Source organism: Acomys minous (assembly GCF_964271855.1).
Source record: "Acomys minous genome assembly, chromosome: 3".
In the NCBI taxonomy this organism is placed as follows: Eukaryota; Metazoa; Chordata; class Mammalia; order Rodentia; family Muridae; genus Acomys; species Acomys minous.
Window position 1 is genome coordinate 82,054,050 of NC_140485.1, and position 19,163 is coordinate 82,073,212.

Sequence of the window (19,163 nt, forward strand, 5' to 3'; positions counted from 1 at the left end):
TCATCAACTGAAGCTGCTAAAGACTGGGCCACATCCCACCAAACACTGTCAGGGCGCTGGTGCAGTGCCTGATAATGACGGGTACAGAGAGTGACGTAAAGATAAGAGAGGCTTCCTCCTGCGTTAGGATGGGAACTAACATAAAGGCACACAGCAGGACAATAGCAGAAGTGAAAGACTGAGTTACTCAGTCCTAAATGGTGATCTTCATCAGTCTCTCTCCTCAGCGTTCAGGGGGCTATTCAGAAGAAGGAGGGGAAGATGTCAGAGCCAGAGGGGATGGATGACACCAAGTAAACAGTGTCTTCCTGACACAGTATGACTCACAAACACATGGACTCACAGACTGTGGCAGCACACTGAGGGCCGCACACGTGAGCAAGCTTGCCAGGGTCCTTCCAGCACTGCAAGGGGGAAGCAGACACCAGTCTCCATGCCTAACCAAGAAGCTATCTTCAACTGACATCCTCTTGCAAAGGAAAAATTAGTTTTCTCCAATGGAGCCTGACTGGGTATATCAGCCACACTCAAGGATTTTTCTAATGTCTACCTTTGAGCACATCTGTGTGATACCTGGGGAGCTTCACATGTACCCAAGCCTCTCTAGAAAGAACTGTGCCATTGTCTTAAGCTATAAATGGAATAGACATAGTTTAATGAAAACTATCTTTTACTTGAGAGAATAACAGACAAGTTGTGGTCATTCAGACTTGACTATATGCTCGACACTTTCTCCAAAAGAAGAGACCTATTACCTCAAGGAAAACAATGGGCAGTAAATGTTACCGATTAGAAAATGAAGGAAAAATATTTTTTAAATGTTTTTGGGTTTTGTTTTGTTTTGTTTTTTTGAGACAGGGTTTCTTTGTGTAACCCACCCTGGCTGTCCTGGAACTCACTTTGTAGACTCACAGAGCCCCACCTGCCTCTGCCTCCCAAGTGCTGGGATTAAAGAAATGCATTACCAAGCCCAGCAGAAGATAAAATTTTTAAGTAAAAACTAGCAAATTGGAAATTTGCATTCACCACTTATGTGACAAAAATCCAAGTACTTTTCTGATATTAGTAATAGTTTTGAATGTGATTTTTGATATTTTTAAATAAAATATATGAGCCTTTAGCAGATCTATGTATCTCAGAATTAGTGTTTTCCATATGCTCAAATAATTAATCCTCTAATATAATGGATGAAAGGATCCATTCAAAGGGCTTGAGAGGTGAGCAGATTTTAATGCAACAGACACACAGAAAGTTCACTGACAACAGATTAAGATTCAATACTGCAACTAATTCATAAAAAAACTACTTCTTGTCAACCAGTGCTTAGTACAAGAGCAAAGAATAACACAAAGGGTATGTGGAGAGGCTACTACTCTACTGTCGGAACACAGCCCAAGAATGGAGTTGTATGAGAATTCTGAGAGCTTGTGAGAAAAGTCCAAGAAAACAGGAAAGAGGCTTGTGACCTCAGATTCTTTGAAACACAGAATTATTCTTGGAATGTGTTTCTGTGCTCCTCCCAGGTGCAGTGGATAGAAGTGAGGTTCCTTCAGCAGTGGCTATTCATGTGCATCTATGGAAAAACCTATCTTGCCATGTGTGACTTGTCCCGTGATTGAACACCTTACTCATGTGATTCTTCTTAACCTTTGGAGTATAACTGTCTGATACAAGTAAAGTTGGGTACTGCATGAGACTTTAGTCCACCTCATTTTTAGGCCCTGCTTTCCCAGGTTCACGCAGCCAACTAGAGCTGCAACACTATAACTCTCTGGCCCCAAAACCTGTGCAACCCTTCAACAAAACAAAACCTGTATCGCTTCATGACCAAATGCAGAAGCAGACATAAGAACCTAGCTGGAGTGTAGCTCAGTGGCACAGTGTATATTAGCATGTATAAGGCCTTAGGTTCCATCTCTAGCACTAGAAAAAGTAAAAGAAAAGGGCAGGAAGGAAGACCAAATGCAAAGAGAGGGAAGGAGAAGAAAGGAATCTAATTATCTTCTTTTTTTAAAATGCATTTAATTCCTTATTACTACGTGTGTACGTGCACATACAGGTACAGAATTAGATAAGGAGTCTTCAAGGCCACTTTTAATGAAAACCTGAAATGCCTGAAATATTCCATGGAGGTTAGGCAAATCATAGCACACCAAGAAAATAAAGTAGCAGATACTAAAAAAGACATGTTTAGCATTTTAATAAATAGATTATTAAGAAAATACAGAAGACAGTTAAAACTCATATGTAAAGATGACTGATAGGAATCAAAATAATTTTAGAATGACCTAAATAAGGGCTTTATACTAAAGATTTACTGGGAGCTGCAACGTTTCTGCAGAGGAGGCCTCCTCCCAAAGCTGTGTGGTTCCTGGGCTCCGTGTCCCAGGATACCTTTCCTCAGAGCTGTATGGTTCCTGGGTTTCCAAGTCCCAGGATACCTTTCATCTGAGTACCAGGAAGGCCAACCGAACAACATTTGGTGCCTTGACTTGGATACCCTTCCCTTGGGACACTGCCCCACCTCAGAGCTGGGATACCTTCCCAGGCTTTGGGGTGTGGGTTTCTTGGCACCTTCCCACCCTATCAAAAAGGCAGGCTAACCAAAAAAACAACCCCACAGTCCTCTGGTCTCTGTCTCAAGGACTGCTGCTGCTAAACTAATCTGCAAAGGCCCTGGGCATGATCCATCCACATAGCAGCTACTTTAGCCGTCTTCTGAAGCTGTCAGAGTGAAGGTAGACATCAAAATGCGGTGCAACGGAGAGGACACTGGGCTGCACCTCCTCTGGGATGGCACTCCTGTCCCTATGCATCCTCCCCAAAGTCTGGCTCACAGCCCACATGAGTAACTGTGAGACATCTGGGCAGCAGCCTCCACCGCCCCGGCCCGCCCTCGCACACAGAGGGGCTGTGTGACCCTGAGACAGGAGGCAGGCAGCCTAGAATGCTGGGTAGGCAGAGAAACTAGAAGCAGCACCAGAACTCACTGACCTATTAACATTTCTACTTCCTACTGCATACACCAAGACTTTCAACAAGTCTGCTGAAGACACCTAGAGGCGTCAAGCAGCAGGGTGGGATGAACAGTGGGATGCTGGGATGTTTGTACACTGTGTAAAGACTGTCTCTGTATTATTCAAATGCTCATTTCTATGCCAGTGCAGCTCTAACTTAGGTTGAACTTCGTTCAGTATTGTCATTTTTATGAGGCATCTCCTGTCTTGGTATGCTGCAAACACTCTTCTCCACCACCTTCTGATTGGTCAAATAAAGAGCTGAATGACCAATAGCTGGGCTATAGAGTTAAGGCGGGACTTCCCATCCCAGTGAGGGGGTCCCAGGTGAGGACCAGAGAGAGAGGAGAGTAACCCGTAAGGACACGCATGGAGAAGGAACATCCCAGGTGAGACTAAGATGGCAGGTAACGAGGCCATGTGCCTGGAAAGCAGGCCAGGCCAGCATAGTTGGGTTAGACCAGCCCAGCTATAGTGCCTGAAGCTCTTAATATAAGCCTCCCGGTCATCACTCAGGAGCTAGGGCAGACATAGACAACACTTTCACTTTACAGTGAGATCCTTCCATGGACTCATGGGCTGGCCACTGGGGTCTCCATACTCACCAAGGAGGCTGCTGGACAGTATGAGGATGGTGTGAGGAAATCCGGAGTGGGTCCACCTCTCTGGCCGTGGCAGGTGGGAACTCCCGGTGGGGACTGCTTACACGAGCCTTCTCCCACTGCTCATGGATAGGTGTGATAATTGCAGATCTGATCTGAGACCGAAGCTCCTCACTGTTCTTGTAGGTCCTGCAGGAAGGAGACGAGGAGTCAGCGTCCTGCAGTTGGCTGGAAACGTTGCGCACAGTGTTCTGATGGCGGGGGCGGCGGCCCTGAGAACGTTTGGCCTTGCGTTTGGCCTGCTTACTATGGTGGGAACAGGCCGTCCGGCGGACCTGGGTGAGGGGGGCAACAGCCCGGCGCTGTCTGCGAGATTTGGGCCTAAGTTTCTTAGGCATCTGAGTTGCCCCTCCTCATTCACCACCCCATTAGAAAGAGGTGAGGGTAGGGGCCCAGCCTGGACTGCTGCTCCTCTGTCCCATGCCACCTCTCCCTCAGCTCCATTATGTGTTCATCACGTGTCATGGGAAGGGTCATGGGAAGAAAAGGCTCTGTGGGAGGGTGAACCAGCTCCCTGATCCTGGGGTGCAGGCAGGGTTCTAAAGCTCAGCTCAGCCAGATCCTGGGAAGGATGCCCTCCCCCAGGTGTCTCCCTTCTTGCCTTGAGAGACACGCAACATGAGCTACAGCTGAGGTGTGGTGGCCATGAGGCAGCAGCAAGTGGGCAGCACTCTAGGGCTCCTTAAAAACTGGCAGATTTAAAATGACCCAGGTCCTGGTCCATAAAGCAAGCTCCACACCTGACATCCTACAGTGTGTGTTCCATAACCATACAGAAAACCTCCGAGGTCAAAACAAAAGTCTCTGAGCTTGTGGACTTCAAGCATTTCCAGACAGGGCAGGCATCCAAGAGAAAATACTGAACCCATATTGCAGTGGTTTGAATGATATGTCCCCACAGTCTCAGGAATTTGATTCTAGGTCCCCAGCTGGTGGTAGTGTTTGGGTAGGTTGAGGAAGTATGTCGCTTAGGCGGGTTTCAGAAGCCATGCCCCACTCTCAGTGTGTTCTCCTGGGTGTCAGCCCTCAGCACTCTGCTGCTTGTAGCCAAGCTTCCTCTTCACGATGGCCCCTGTCCCTCTGCAGTGACAAGCCCAAAGGAACCTTCCTTCTACAAGCTGCTCTGCTTATGGCCTTTTATCACAGCAATGGAAGAGTAAGTAATACATACCCCTCCTCCAAAGAGAAGTCTCCAGACATAAATACAGTAAAGCCTACTCACAAAACATTACCGTCACCTTCAGAAGCACAGGTGGGAGCACATCCTAATTTCTTCAGGAAGCCAGTGCTAGTCTGATATCAAAATTAGACACAGCACAAATAAAATTACAGACTAGTATTTTTTTTACCAACTCAAACACTCAACAAAATATTAAAATTGAGCTTAAAAATACATTAAAATCACACAATATGACTAGGATTTCTTCTAGGTAAGCGAGGCTCACTTAGTATTTACAAATCAATGTAGCCAACCATTCTAACAAATACAAAAAGAAGTGAGATAATCATACCAACTGATGAAGCACAAAGCAACATGATAAAACCATTCCTGATGACAACTCAGCACCAACACAGGAACTAAGAACTCAGAAACCTGTCCTCAGCTTAATAAACAGCGTCCACTATACACCACAGTCAGCAGTGCAATCAGCGGTGGAGACTGAATCCTTCACCCCTAACTGTGAGAAAGAGGCAAGGAAGCTCCCTCTGGCAATCAAACTGGTAGCTACAGGCACTGTAATAAGGGAAAAGAGGAAAATAATAGCAATTAAAAAGCGAGGAATGAGCCAGGTGGCGGCGGCGGCGGCGGCGGCGCACGCCTTTAATCCCAGCACAAGAGGCAGAGGCAGGCGGATCAACTGTGAGTCCGAGGCCAACCTGGACTACAGAGCGAGTTCCAGGATAGTCAAGGCTACACAGAGAAACCTTGTCTTGAAAAACCAAAAAAAAAAAAAAAAAAGTGAGGAATGAAACCTTGCCTAGGATATCCTGCCTCAACAAAATGAAACACCTCAAAATTTCATTCATTATTAGAGAAATGCAAATTAATGATCCCAATGAGATCACTGCATATTCAACAAATAATATAAAACCAAATGCTAGGACAGATGCTGAGAAGTGGGGTCACTCATAATGACAGTGGGTGTAAAATGGTATAGACAACATCAAGACTAAACCAAGTATCAATTTACCATTGGACTCTGGAGCATTTTCCAGAGAAATGAAAAGCACAATTGCTCACAAGCCGGTACTCAAATGCTGCGGCATCCTGATCCATAATGGCCCCAACTGGACACAGTCCAGTCATTTAACTTATCCTTTAACCAGGGAGTGGTTAAATCAATTGTTGTATACACAACATAAAATACACTCAGTAAACAGTTAATGTGCACTACAATACAGATGGATGACAAGAGTATTATGCTGAGAGAAAATGCCAAACTCTAGATTACATATTAATTCTATGTATATAAAATGTTTAAAATGAAAAAACTCTAGAAATAGAGAACAAGTCGCCAGGAAGGCTGAGGAATCCTGACCTACTTAGCGATATCTACACACACACACACACACACACACACACACACACACACACACATACACACAGAGAGAGAGAGAGAGAGAGAGAGAGAGACAGAGACAGAGACAGAGACAGAGACAGAGACAGAGACAGAGAGACCAAACAAACAAAACCCTCCAAAAGCCAGGCATGGTAGCTTTAATTTCAGTACTCAGAAAGCAGAGGCAAGTGGATCCTGTGAGTTTAAAGCCACTCTGGTTTACAGAGTCATTCTATGCCAGCCAGTGTTACAGAATAAAACAAAACAAAACACAAACCAAACAAAAACAATACAAAACAAAACCAAACGCCAAATGGCATAGCAGCTGCCACAGTTCAGAAGATCTGAGTGTGCATGGCCCAAACAAACACACACAGATTATGATCCTACTTAGCACACAGAGCACTGGGGCCTCTGTTGTTTCTCTGCCCAAGCTGGGTGGAGGTAATATACTTCCTTTCCCCTTCAGGCTGATACGATATGGAAAGGCACCCATCTTCCTGTCCTAAAGCAGAGGTTCTCACAGAATTTCCTGGGAGAACAAATGTAATTTTGATAGTGGCAAAAGAGCCCACTGTCCTGGCTGACACCAAGAGGGCCAGGCAAAGGAGTGAGTCAGGGTCAGATTTCTTAGGTAATCATCGAGAATACCACCTACAAGTGGGTGGTATTTAATGACTCTTAGGAGGAGGATTGGAGGGAAGAGGGGTCTAGAAGCACCGTAGTGCAGGCTGGAAGCAGAGAGAGAAAGGAGGCCAGTGCTGGAGAGGTGGTCTGCAGCAGAGAGAGAGAGAGAAAGGAGGCCAGTGCTGGAGAGGTGGTCTACAGCAGAGAGAGAGAAAGGAGGCCAGTGCTGGAGAGGTGGTCTGCAGCAGAGAGAGAGAGAGAAAGGAGGCCAGTGCTGGAGAGGTGGTCTACAGCAGAGAGAGAGAGAGAAAGGAGGCCAGTGCTGGAGAGGTGGTCTACAGCAGAGAGAGAGAGAGAAAGGAGGCCAGTGCTGGAGAGGTGGTCTACAGCAGAGAGAGAGAGAGGAAGGAGGCCAGTGCTGGAGAGGTGGTCTACAGCAGAGAGAGAGAGAGAAAGGAGGCCAGTGCTGGAGAGGTGGTCTACAGCAGAGAGAGAGAGAGGAAGGAGGCCAGTGCTGGAGAGGTGGTCTACAGCAGAGAGAGAGAGAGAAAGGAGGCCAGTGCTGGAGAGGTGGTCTACAGCAGAGAGAGAGAGAGAAAGGAGGCCAGTGCTGGAGAGGTGGTCTACAGCAGAGAGAGAGAGAGAAAGGAGGCCAGTGCTGGAGAGGTGGTCTACAGCAGAGAGAGAGAAAGGAGGCCAGTGCTGGAGAGGTGGTCTACAGCAGAGAGAGAGAAAGGAGGCCAGTGCTGGAGAGGTGGTCTACAGCAGAGAGAGAGAGAGGAAGGAGGCCAGTGCTGGAGAGGTGGTCTACAGCAGAGAGAGAGAGAGAAAGGAGGCCAGTGCTGGAGAGGTGGTCTACAGCAGAGAGAGAGAGAGGAAGGAGGCCAGTGCTGGAGAGGTGGTCTACAGCAGAGAGAGAGAAAGGAGGCCAGTGCTGGAGAGGTGGTCTACAGCAGAGAGAGAGAAAGGAGGCCAGTGCTGGAGAGGTGGTCTACAGCAGAGAGAGAGAGAGGAAGGAGGCCAGTGCTGGAGAGGTGGTCTACAGCAGAGAGAGAGAGAGAAAGGAGGCCAGTGCTGGAGAGGTGGTCTACAGCAGAGAGAGAGAGAGGAAGGAGGCCAGTGCTGGAGAGGTGGTCTACAGCAGAGAGAGAGAGAGGAAGGAGGCCAGTGCTGGAGAGGTGGTCTACAGCAGAGAGAGAGAAAGGAGGCCAGTGCTGGAGAGGTGGTCTACAGCAGAGAGAGAGAGAGGAAGGAGGCCAGTGCTGGAGAGGTGGTCTGCAGCAGAGAGAGAGAGAAAGGAGGCCAGTGCTGGAGAGGTGGTCTACAGCAGAGAGAGAGAGAGGAGGCCAGTGCTGGAGAGGTGGTCTACAGCAGAGAGAGAGAAAGGAGGCCAGTGCTGGAGAGGTGGTCTACAGCAGAGAGAGAGAAAGGAGGCCAGTGCTGGAGAGGTGGTCTACAGCAGAGAGAGAGAAAGGAGGCCAGTGCTGGAGAGGTGGTCTACAGCAGAGAGAGAGAGAGGAAGGAGGCCAGTGCTGGAGAGGTGGTCTACAGCAGAGAGAGAGAGAGAAAGGAGGCCAGTGCTGGAGAGGTGGTCTGCAGCAGAGAGAGAGAAAGGAGGCCAGTGCTGGAGAGGTGGTCTGCAGCAGAAAGAGAGAAAGGAGGCCAGTGCTGGAGAGGTGGTCTACAGCAGAGAGAGAGAGAAAGGAGGCCAGTGCTGGAGAGGTGGTCTACAGCAGAGAGAGAGAGAAAGGAGGCCAGTGCTGGAGAGGTGGTCTGCAGCAGAGAGAGAGAGAAAGGAGGCCAGTGCTGGAGAGGTGGTCTACAGCAGAAAGAGAGAAAGGAGGCCAGTGCTGGAGAGGTGGTCTACAGCAGAGAGAGAGAGAAAGGAGGCCAGTGCTGGAGAGGTGGTCTGCAGCAGAGAGAGAGAGAAAGGAGGCCAGTGCTGGAGAGGTGGTCTACAGCAGAAAGAGAGAAAGGAGGCCAGTGCTGGAGAGGTGGTCTACAGCAGAGAGAGAGAGAAAGGAGGCCAGTGCTGGAGAGGTGGTCTACAGCAGAGAGAGAGAGAAAGGAGGCCAGTGCTGGAGAGGTGGTCTGCAGCAGAGAGAGAGAGAAAGGAGGCCAGTGCTGGAGAGGTGGTCTACAGCAGAAAGAGAGAAAGGAGGCCAGTGCTGGAGAGGTGGTCTACAGCAGAGAGAGAGAGAAAGGAGGCCAGTGCTGGAGAGGTGGTCTGCAGCAGAGAGAGAGAGAAAGGAGGCCAGTGCTGGAGAGGTGGTCTACAGCAGAGAGAGAGAAAGGAGGCCAGTGCTGGAGAGGTGGTCTACAGCAGAGAGAGAGAAAGGAGGCCAGTGCTGGAGAGGTGGTCTACAGCAGAGAGAGAGAGAGGAAGGAGGCCAGTGCTGGAGAGGTGGTCTGCAGCAGAGAGAGAGAAAGGAGGCCAGTGCTGGAGAGGTGGTCTGCAGCAGAGAGAGAGAAAGGAGGCCAGTGCTGGAGAGGTGGTCTGCAGCAGAGAGAGAGAAAGGAGGCCAGTGCTGGAGAGGTGGTCTACAGCAGAGAGAGAGAGAGAAAGGAGGCCAGTGCTGGAGAGGTGGTCTACAGCAGAGAGAGAGAAAGGAGGCCAGTGCTGGAGAGGTGGTCTACAGCAGAGAGAGAGAGAGAAAGGAGGCCAGTGCTGGAGAGGTGGTCTACAGCAGAGAGAGAGAGAGAAAGGAGGCCAGTGCTGGAGAGGTGGTCTACAGCAGAGAGAGAGAGAGGAAGGAGGCCAGTGCTGGAGAGGTGGTCTACAGCAGAAAGAGAGAAAGGAGGCCAGTGCTGGAGAGGTGGTCTACAGCAGAGAGAGAGAAAGGAGGCCAGTGCTGGAGAGGTGGTCTACAGCAGAGAGAGAGAGAGAAAGGAGGCCAGTGCTGGAGAGGTGGTCTGCAGCAGAGAGAGAGAGAGAAAGGAGGCCAGTGCTGGAGAGGTGGTCTACAGCAGAGAGAGAGAGAGGAAGGAGGCCAGTGCTGGAGAGGTGGTCTACAGCAGAAAGAGAGAAAGGAGGCCAGTGCTGGAGAGGTGGTCTACAGCAGAGAGAGAGAAAGGAGGCCAGTGCTGGAGAGGTGGTCTACAGCAGAGAGAGAGAGAGAAAGGAGGCCAGTGCTGGAGAGGTGGTCTACAGCAGAGAGAGAGAAAGGAGGCCAGTGCTGGAGAGGTGGTCTACAGCAGAGAGAGAGAGAGAAAGGAGGCCAGTGCTGGAGAGGTGGTCTACAGCAGAGAGAGAGAGAGGAAGGAGGCCAGTGCTGGAGAGGTGGTCTGCAGCAGAGAGAGAGAGAGAAAGGAGGCCAGTGCTGGAGAGGTGGTCTACAGCAGAGAGAGAGAGAGGAAGGAGGCCAGTGCTGGAGAGGTGGTCTACAGCAGAAAGAGAGAGAGGAAGGAGGCCAGTGCTGGAGAGGTGGTCTACAGCAGAGAGAGAGGAAGGAGGCCAGTGCTGGAGAGGTGGTCTACAGCAGAGAGAGAGAAAGGAGGCCAGTGCTGGAGAGGTGGTCTACAGCAGAGAGAGAGGAAGGAGGCCAGTGCTGGAGAGGTGGTCTACAGCAGAGAGAGAGAAAGGAGGCCAGTGCTGGAGAGGTGGTCTACAGCAGAGAGAGAGAGAGGAAGGAGGCCAGTGCTGGAGAGGTGGTCTACAGCAGAGAGAGAGAAAGGAGGCCAGTGCTGGAGAGGTGGTCTACAGCAGAGAGAGAGAGAGGAAGGAGGCCAGTGCTGGAGAGGTGGTCTACAGCAGAGAGAGAGAGAGGAAGGAGGCCAGTGCTGGAGAGGTGGTCTACAGCAGAAAGAGAGAAAGGAGGCCAGTGCTGGAGAGGTGGTCTACAGCAGAGAGAGAGAGAGGAAGGAGGCCAGTGCTGGAGAGGTGGTCTACAGCAGAGAGAGAGAGAGAAAGGAGGCCAGTGCGGGAGAGGTGGTCTACAGCAGAGAGAGAGAGAGAAAGGAGGCCAGTGCTGGAGAGGTGGTCTACAGCAGAGAGAGAGAGAGAAAGGAGGCCAGTGCTGGAGAGGTGGTCTACAGCAGAGAGAGAGAAAGGAGGCCAGTGCTGGAGAGGTGGTCTGCAGCAGAAAGAGAGAAAGGAGGCCAGTGCTGGAGAGGTGGTCTACAGCAGAGAGAGAGAGAGAAAGGAGGCCAGTGCTGGAGAGGTGGTCTGCAGCAGAAAGAGAGAAAGGAGGCCAGTGCTGGAGAGGTGGTCTACAGCAGAGAGAGAGAGAGAAAGGAGGCCAGTGCTGGAGAGGTGGTCTGCAGCAGAAAGAGAGAAAGGAGGCCAGTGCTGGAGAGGTGGTCTGCAGCAGAAAGAGAGAAAGGAGGCCAGTGCTGGAGAGGTGGTCTACAGCAGAGAGAGAGAGAGAAAGGAGGCCAGTGCTGGAGAGGTGGTCTGCAGCAGAGAGAGAGAAAGGAGGCCAGTGCTGGAGAGGTGGTCTACAGCAGAGAGAGAGAGAGAGAAAGGAGGCCAGTGCTGGAGAGGTGGTCTGCAGCAGAAAGAGAGAAAGGAGGCCAGTGCTGGAGAGGTGGTCTGCAGCAGAAAGAGAGAAAGGAGGCCAGTGCTGGAGAGGTGGTCTACAGCAGAGAGAGAGAGAGAAAGGAGGCCAGTGCTGGAGAGGTGGTCTGCAGCAGAGAGAGAGGAAGGAGGCCAGTGCTGGAGAGGTGGTCTGCAGCAGAGAGAGAGAAAGGAGGCCAGTGCTGGAGAGGTGGTCTACAGCAGAGAGAGAGGAAGGAGGCCAGTGCTGGAGAGGTGGTCTGCAGCAGAGAGAGAGAAAGGAGGCCAGTGCTGGAGAGGTGGTCTGCAGCCACCTCTCAGAGCCTGGGTTTCCCCAGTCATGATTCCTGGCATCAGATTTCTTCCTTTTTGCATTACTAAGAGCAGAAACACACGATGTCAGGTTTTGATATCCAGAATCACAAAAGGCAAAGGGGACACGGACGGACACACACACACACACACACACACACACACACACACACACACACACACACACACACACCCTACTCTTAAAAGAAAAGTCTTAAAAGAAAACAAGAAAATGTAAGAAAAAAAAGATGTTAAAATGAACTTTAAAAAGATATAAAAATTAAAAGAAGGGCAATTATTAGGTGGATAGGAAAAAACCTAAAAGATCAGCTCTAAAGAACATTGTTGGGATAGGTAAAGAAATCAGAATGTGGACTGCATATTAAATGATTCACCAATGCCACATTCCAAAGTGTGATAACTGGTTTCAAGTTAAGGAAGACGATACCCTTATGAAATTGCTAGTCTAAATAAATGGCTTAGGTGGGGGAAAGATAAAGCACTTGCCACCCCAGTGTGAAAACCCAACAGAATTCAAATTCCCAGCAGTATAAAGCCAGAGAGAAGAGCATGTAATCCTACAGCAAAGTAGGAAGCAGGGACATCCAGCCTGGCACACACATCTGCAGAACAACAGAGAGAGCCTGGCCCAAATGAGCACTTACACCTGAGGCTGCCCTCTGACCTGTGACACATGCTGGAGAACATGCACACCTGATTCACACGTGAATATCTCCGTCCCTTATAGAACATCCCCCCCTCAGACACACACACACACACACACACACACACACACACACACACACACACGAGTTGTCCCATGCTACAGTATTTAGGGATCAAAGTACATAAAGTTTGTAAATAACCCTCAGATGGTTCAAGGATATAAAACATTTTTTAAAAACTGAGCAAAAGCAACAAAATGTTAAAAATTGGTTAATCTGAGTAATGGCTAAATGGGTATCCATTGTGTATTTTTGTGCACCGTCTCTCTTCTCTACGTTACAAATTTCAAAATTAAAAGTGTAGGATGTTAGCAGAATGAGAAACCATAAACTGGGAGAAAAATACATGAAGAACACTTACCAGTAAAGGACTGCCACCCAAAATATACAACAGACTCAAAACTGAGTGAGAGAATGAACAACCCAAGTTGAAACTGAGCAAAGGGTCTCAAGAGCCTCATTAAAGAAGAACTACAGAGAAATAAGCCCAAGAAAGATGATCTACAGCCCATCTCTGGAGAGCTATACTCAGAACAACGTGACACCACTGCTATGCTGCCAAATGCGGACAAGGGTGTGGGCCAGCAGAAACTCCTTATTCGCTGCCAGCAGGAATGCAGTGGGGCAGCACAGCCACTTTAGAAGACAGTTTGTATGGACTCCTTTTCCAGCCATGACATTCTGGAAGAGGTAAAACTATGGAGACAGCACCAGGATGAGGACTTCTCAGGGACAGTGGGAGGGGAGTGAACAGGTAGAACACAAAGGATGCTCACAGTGTGAAACAGTGCCCTGGGGCACTGAAACGCTGTGTATGCTGCTGTATGTATGCCCAAAGCCACATGATGTACAACACTAAGAGTGACCCCAACATGGAAGTGATGTGTCAGTGTAGGTACATGGCTTCTAAGGGAGATACCACTCTGGTGCCAGGTGACCATGGGAGCAGTGGGCAGGTGGGAACTAACTTTTGGCTCTAAAAAGTGTATTTTGGGGGGGGGGGGAAACAGAGTAAAGACCTACTTGACTAAGTATACTTTTGATAAGGAACCTACTCATTTTTAAAGTGTAAGTGTGTGTGTGCCTGTGCGTACGTGCACCATGACACATGTGTGGAGATCAGAAAACAATTCTCCAGAGTCACGGATCTCTCCTGCCATGTATGGGACTCAAGAGACAGGACTCAGGTTGTCATGCCTGTGCACAAGTGCCACTACCCGAAAGCGTCTCTACTCACTGATGCACCTGCTGGCCCCTAAGGACCTTATTCTTGACTGAAGCAGTTAGTCTAGATCCAAGTCTGTAGTCACTGTAGCATGTATGGACGCCTGAATGCTTGCCTGTACTTCATGGGACATTTTCTATGTGAGTCTTGTCTTCAGACCAACAGAAGAGAACTGAGAACTGACTGTGCCTAGGAGGGCAAGTTCTTCTGTCCACCACACTTGGGTCTCTGGGCATTTCAATACGTTCCTTATTTCTTGCTACTGAGTCCCTCTGCCTTTTCTCGTGAGAAGGAGATCCTTTAGAAGTACCTGTGGAAATCACTCAGGTCTTCTGCATCAATATAATCATCTAAGTTCAGAGTCAAGTCTGCCACCTGCTGTGTGCCATGTTCCTAGAAAAGTGAAAACAGAAAATGAGAGGGGAGGTATACTCCTCAATTTATAGCTACACGGGGGAACTGAGGCACCCAATGAATACACAACCGTCACCTGGAGCTACACAGAAACGCAGTTCCCGCTATGGCAAGCATCTTGCTCATGAGGGGAATAGCAAGGCTGCAGGAGCCACAGCAGGCAGCATTCCAGACTGACAGTACTGAGCAACACCCAAGCCTGGAAGGGGCAGGCAACAGCGATTTCTAGGGCTTGAGGTACTGTTTGTGGAAGCCTAGCTTTGAATCTATGCTAAAGGGCTGTTTCCATTCTTTTAATCTGCTTAAATTAGCCTGAAGGAATTAACTGTTGGCAGCTAAGAACCCGTTCTTAAAAAAGAAGTAAATGTTCATCAGTTATGGGAAGGACAGCAAACTACTACACACAGTAATGGGTGAGAACGATGTGCATCTATCTGTGTGATGTAAAGACCTCCAAAACAGAGTGAGTGGGAAAAGCCAAGTACAAATAAAACAGCCAGATACTTTCATGAGCACATACAACCAACCAAGACAAAATGGAACAGAAGGAAAGGTGTCTACTTCAAGGTGCTCACAGTTCAGGGGAAACATACAGGAGGCATTAAAGCAGAGCACAAGTAAGTACATAAACAGAAGACATGATGGCCATCACATGGAAAATAGACAGAGTAGAAACCTGGCAGGCGGGGATAGGCAGGACTAAACATGTACGCACAGATAAATAAACACACACACACACACACACATACACACACCGGGGGGGGGGGGGGGGAGCGGGAGGGGGCAGAGAGAGACAGAGAGAGAGAGATGGGGTGGGGACTAAATGAATGATGTTGGGGGCATACATGTGCACGATAGGATGGAGGAGGGAGTTAGTCTTCAGTGCAAGAAACACGAAAGGTAAAGGGCCCAAGGCAGTAAAACCTCTTACTTAAACTCAAAGAGCTGCTGGGACTACAAGAGCCTTTATCTCCTGTGATGTCACTGAGTAAGTACTGCTGTGGACAGGAAGTCCCTTTTCTATAAAACACAGACAATGAACACCTTTGTACACAAAGCTTTTCTACATATACTGTGGTTTCTCACCTCAGGAGAAAATGGCCAAAGTGGAATTACTAGGTAAAAACTTTAGGGACATTGCTGAATCCACTGTTAAAATGAGTCTCTAGACAGGCCTCTCAGTCCCATGCTATGAGCAGAACCCGGGCTCATACGCACCAGCACATTGATGATCATGCCATTCTCCACAGAGACAGCTTTCAGGAGGAGTTTTCTGGCCCCGTCCTTAGACTCATAGCGGAGGACATACAGTTCTTTATTGCTGTTCCACGCAGCTGGCAGTAGTTCTGACTTCTTATCACTGGGACCTGGCTGAGAAGACACCGGAGTTGAGAAAAGGAAGATCTTGGTCTCAGAACACAGAACTATAAAGGACCATATTACCCAGAATCTAATCCCATAGCTCACATCACAGATGTGTCCAGGGATACACAGCTGGCTGGAGATCTGGGAACCAGCACTCTCCCTCAGCTGTCTGGTTGCCCTGATGACAACACAGGAGGAAGCTGTCAGGAATCTGAGGCCTTGGGCTAGGACTATAGTTAAGTAGGGGCGTGCTTGCCTAGGATGTGTGAGGACCTAAGTGTAACTCCCAGAACAACCAAAATTCAAAATCAAAGTACTACCGCCTTGGCTTAATAATCATCTCTCTACTCTATCATCCTAACAAGATAAGACCAGTGTGAAATTAAAAGCAGTGTTTTCTACAGTTCAGATCTGTAGTAGGATCACAAAATGACTAAAAGCACGGACCCTAAGAGAGACTCTCCAGCCAGCTGTAGTGGTTTGATAAAAATCATGAAGATATAACCCAAAGGTAGCAACAAACAGGATTACAGACACGTGGGTAGTTACCACCAGCACAGGAAATGCAGAGGATCAGTCTAAGCATTATCAGCAAAGCCTGTGCACCCAGGGGATGTCTCTGTCCTCAAGAGCAACCACTGTTCCGTATTTGCATTATCTTTTCTACTTTTCCTTCCCACTGTATCACTATAGTGCAGTTATAAAAACATCCTGCCTCAGGGGACCGGACATACAGCTCGGCCTGACGGTTCTTCCAGGGGAACTGATTTGACTCTCAGTACCCACATGAAGGCTTTCAACTAACTCCAGTCCCAAGGGATCTGGCGCCCTTTTCTGGCCGTATTGTGTACCAGACAGACACAAGATACACAGACATGCATGCAGACAAAACATTCATACACATTAAATAAGTATATATTCAAAATTAATATTATCTATCTATTCATTCCAAGGCTTTTTAATTCAGCTGCCCTCCACCGTATTTTCTAAGACACAGTGTCTCACTGTCCCTGGAGCGCAGTGACTGCGTGAGGCTGGAGCTGCCGGGATGTGCCTCTTCCTCTACTCAACATGCCTGGTTTTTATGTGAGTATTAGGAATTTGAACTCAGGCACTCACGCTTTCAAGGTAGGCGCTTCACTGACGGAGCCATCTTCTTGGCCCAACACTTGCCTTTTTTATCCAATGTTGCTTTGGGAAGGTGATGTATGCAGCTGTGTTGTGTGGCTGATCTACATACTCTACAGTGTTCCATCAAGGGAATACGCTATGGTTTACTATTTCACTGGCTAATGGACATTAGATGTGCTTTTAGTTAATTTCTTTTTCCATTATAAACAGTGCTACTATGAGCACACTGCTGTATACATCTGGCACACATGTGGTATGCCCAGAGGATAAACTTTTAAAAGACAAAAGCAAACTGTGTAACAAATAGTGCTAGGTGCCCTCAACTTTCAATATGCGAGTTCCTGGTGCAACAGCCTGCAGCACTGCTATTAGCTATGGTTTGTTTTTGCCAATCCAGTGGATTGTCAGAGATGTCTTCCCATGTATTCATTGTGATAGCCTTCTTTCTTTCTCTATTTAATAATTCTAAGATTTCCCTGTCTTAGTTATAGCTTCTGTGATTGTGATAAAAAACCATAACCAAAAGCAACTTGGGCCAAGCAGTGGTGGTGCACGCCTTTAATCCCAGCACTTGGGAGGCAGAGGCAGGTGGATTGCTGTGAGTTCGAGGCCAGCCTGGTCTACAAAGCCAAGTCCAGGACAGCTAAGATAACAGAGAAACCCTGTTTAAAAAAAAAAAAAAAAGCAACTTGGAGAGAAAAGGGTTTACTTTTCTTTACTTTATTATTTTCTTTATTTTTCTATACCAGAATCTATCATAGAAGGCCATCAGGGCAGGAACCTGGAGGCAGGAACAGAAGAGTATGGAGAAGCACTCTTTACTGGCTTGCTCAGGTTGCTTTCATATACATCCAGGGCAACCTAACAGTGACCTGCCAGCCCCTCACATCAATCGTTAGTCAAGAAAGTGGCCTACAGACTTGCCTACCTCATGTCAGTCTTAGGGTAGGAAGCATTTCCTCAGTTGAGATTCCTCTTCCCACATAACTTCAGCTTGTGTTCAGTTGCCCAACCCCCAAATAAAACCCACCACCCAGGCCACTCCCTTTCATACATTAAAGTACGAGAACGGCTCTCAAATCATAGTGGAAAACAAGCACAGCGATTTCCAGGTGGGGAAGAAAGTTCTTAAGCTGGACCCCTGAAAGAAACACAATGCCACTTGTGAGGCAACCCATAACGTAAAGCTTCTGTCCCGCCACAGGTCCTACAGCCAACAGGAACCACAATGACAAGGATGAAGCCAGCACATAAGGGAGCTTAGGAAAACAAACAATAAAATGAGCAGCTAACAGGATAAAAGGGTTTTTGTTTGCTTTTTTAAAAATTTTTTTCAAATTTACTAGCTGGGAAGCCCACTGATAATGAAGTCTAGGCTGCACCCATCCATCAGCCTGGGAGGAGTCTGACTGGGCACGAGCGGGCTTTCAGAGACCACCTGTGGGAACTTAAACTGACACAGGCCTTTTGGGACGCCATCTAGCAGTATTTAGTACTCTTAGGTTAGCCTATGAGCCAACACTCAAATGTCCTCCTACAAGAAACCTGTGGAGACACGCGGAGACCTGATAAGCAACGGGGATCTTCCTCCTCGCTGGGCCCGAGCGGCAGAGCAGAGGTAAAGGGCACAGTAGGTGGACAGTGGCACGTCACATGGCAGTTAGAAGGAATACACAGTATTCTAGAGAAAACTATGTGTGTGTGCATATGTGTGATGGCAAAAAGAATCTAAGAGCCAGGACACCAGGACTTGGATGCAACACTGTCCCTGGACACCATGGCTGTCCCTTTTCTATAAAACACAGACACATGTGCTTACCTGCCTAAGGTCAAGTGAATAGGTAAGCAATATTCCAGCACCACTAACCAGACTCCGAGTTACGAGAGACGCACAGAGGGGGACTCAGGAAGTGGGAATTTAAAGTGGGAGTAGGAGGGGCTGGAAAAAGTTTATGGTCCACTGCAATTTATGAAAAAAAACTTTAAAAAGCACACATTTATACTGTCAACATAGAAAAGCATGCCTCCAAGCTATGCGCATGAGAGTGTGTTGGGAAAGAGTGAGGCTAGACTCGGAAAGCACTGACAAGGTCCACACATGAAGGACTTTACACAGCAATACAGGGGAAGGCCACCTCTCGTGCTTAGAGATCCTTTGGCAGAGGAGTCCCAGTGGAACTTGGCGAGGTGACAAACTACAGGCCTCGAGCAGAGAGAGCAGAGTGCTGGGAAAACAAAAGTGAAACTAAGCACACGCTCGAGAAAAGACACCCTTGCCTAAACTGGGTAACTTCCTACAGTGCTGTGGATTTTAAGGGCTACCTAAGCCAGGGATGACAGACAAGCTTTATGACTTTCTCCTGTCCTCCATGCACAGCATGCTCTCCTGGCTCACAGACCACCTCAACATCATCATGCCAGAGCGAGAGAGAACTGCAGGGGTCAGGTAAAGCTGACGCCTCACTGTGGTTAAGACTGACGTTTCACAGAAGACAGGAGCCGGACAGGCCCAGCACATCATGTGGCTGCCCTCTGCATCTTGATATAAAATATCAAGTGTCCCAGAAAGCTGGAGTTGGCAAGTAACCAAAGCATGTGCTTGTGTAATTTAACTTCCTCACATGAAAAC

The 19,163-nt window shown here is 48.3% G+C and overlaps 1 protein-coding gene across 2 annotated transcripts in view; it reads right to left on the reverse strand.

Annotated features, from left to right (window-relative positions):
* Window positions 1-19,163, reverse strand: part of PSMF1 (proteasome inhibitor subunit 1) — a 31,434-nt gene that overhangs the window by 6,977 nt on the left and 5,294 nt on the right. The window contains exons 3-5 of one of the 2 annotated variants that reach the window (XM_084775360.1): window positions 15,257-15,409; window positions 13,935-14,017; window positions 3,623-3,808 (exon numbers count right to left, since the gene is read on the reverse strand). In XM_084775360.1, the coding sequence (XP_084631486.1) occupies window positions 3,623-3,808; window positions 13,935-14,017; window positions 15,257-15,409 (422 nt within the window). Of the gene's footprint in view, window positions 1-3,622; window positions 3,809-13,934; window positions 14,018-15,256; window positions 15,410-19,163 lie in introns of those variants that run through there. The other variant, XM_084775361.1, reaches the window with a different exon arrangement.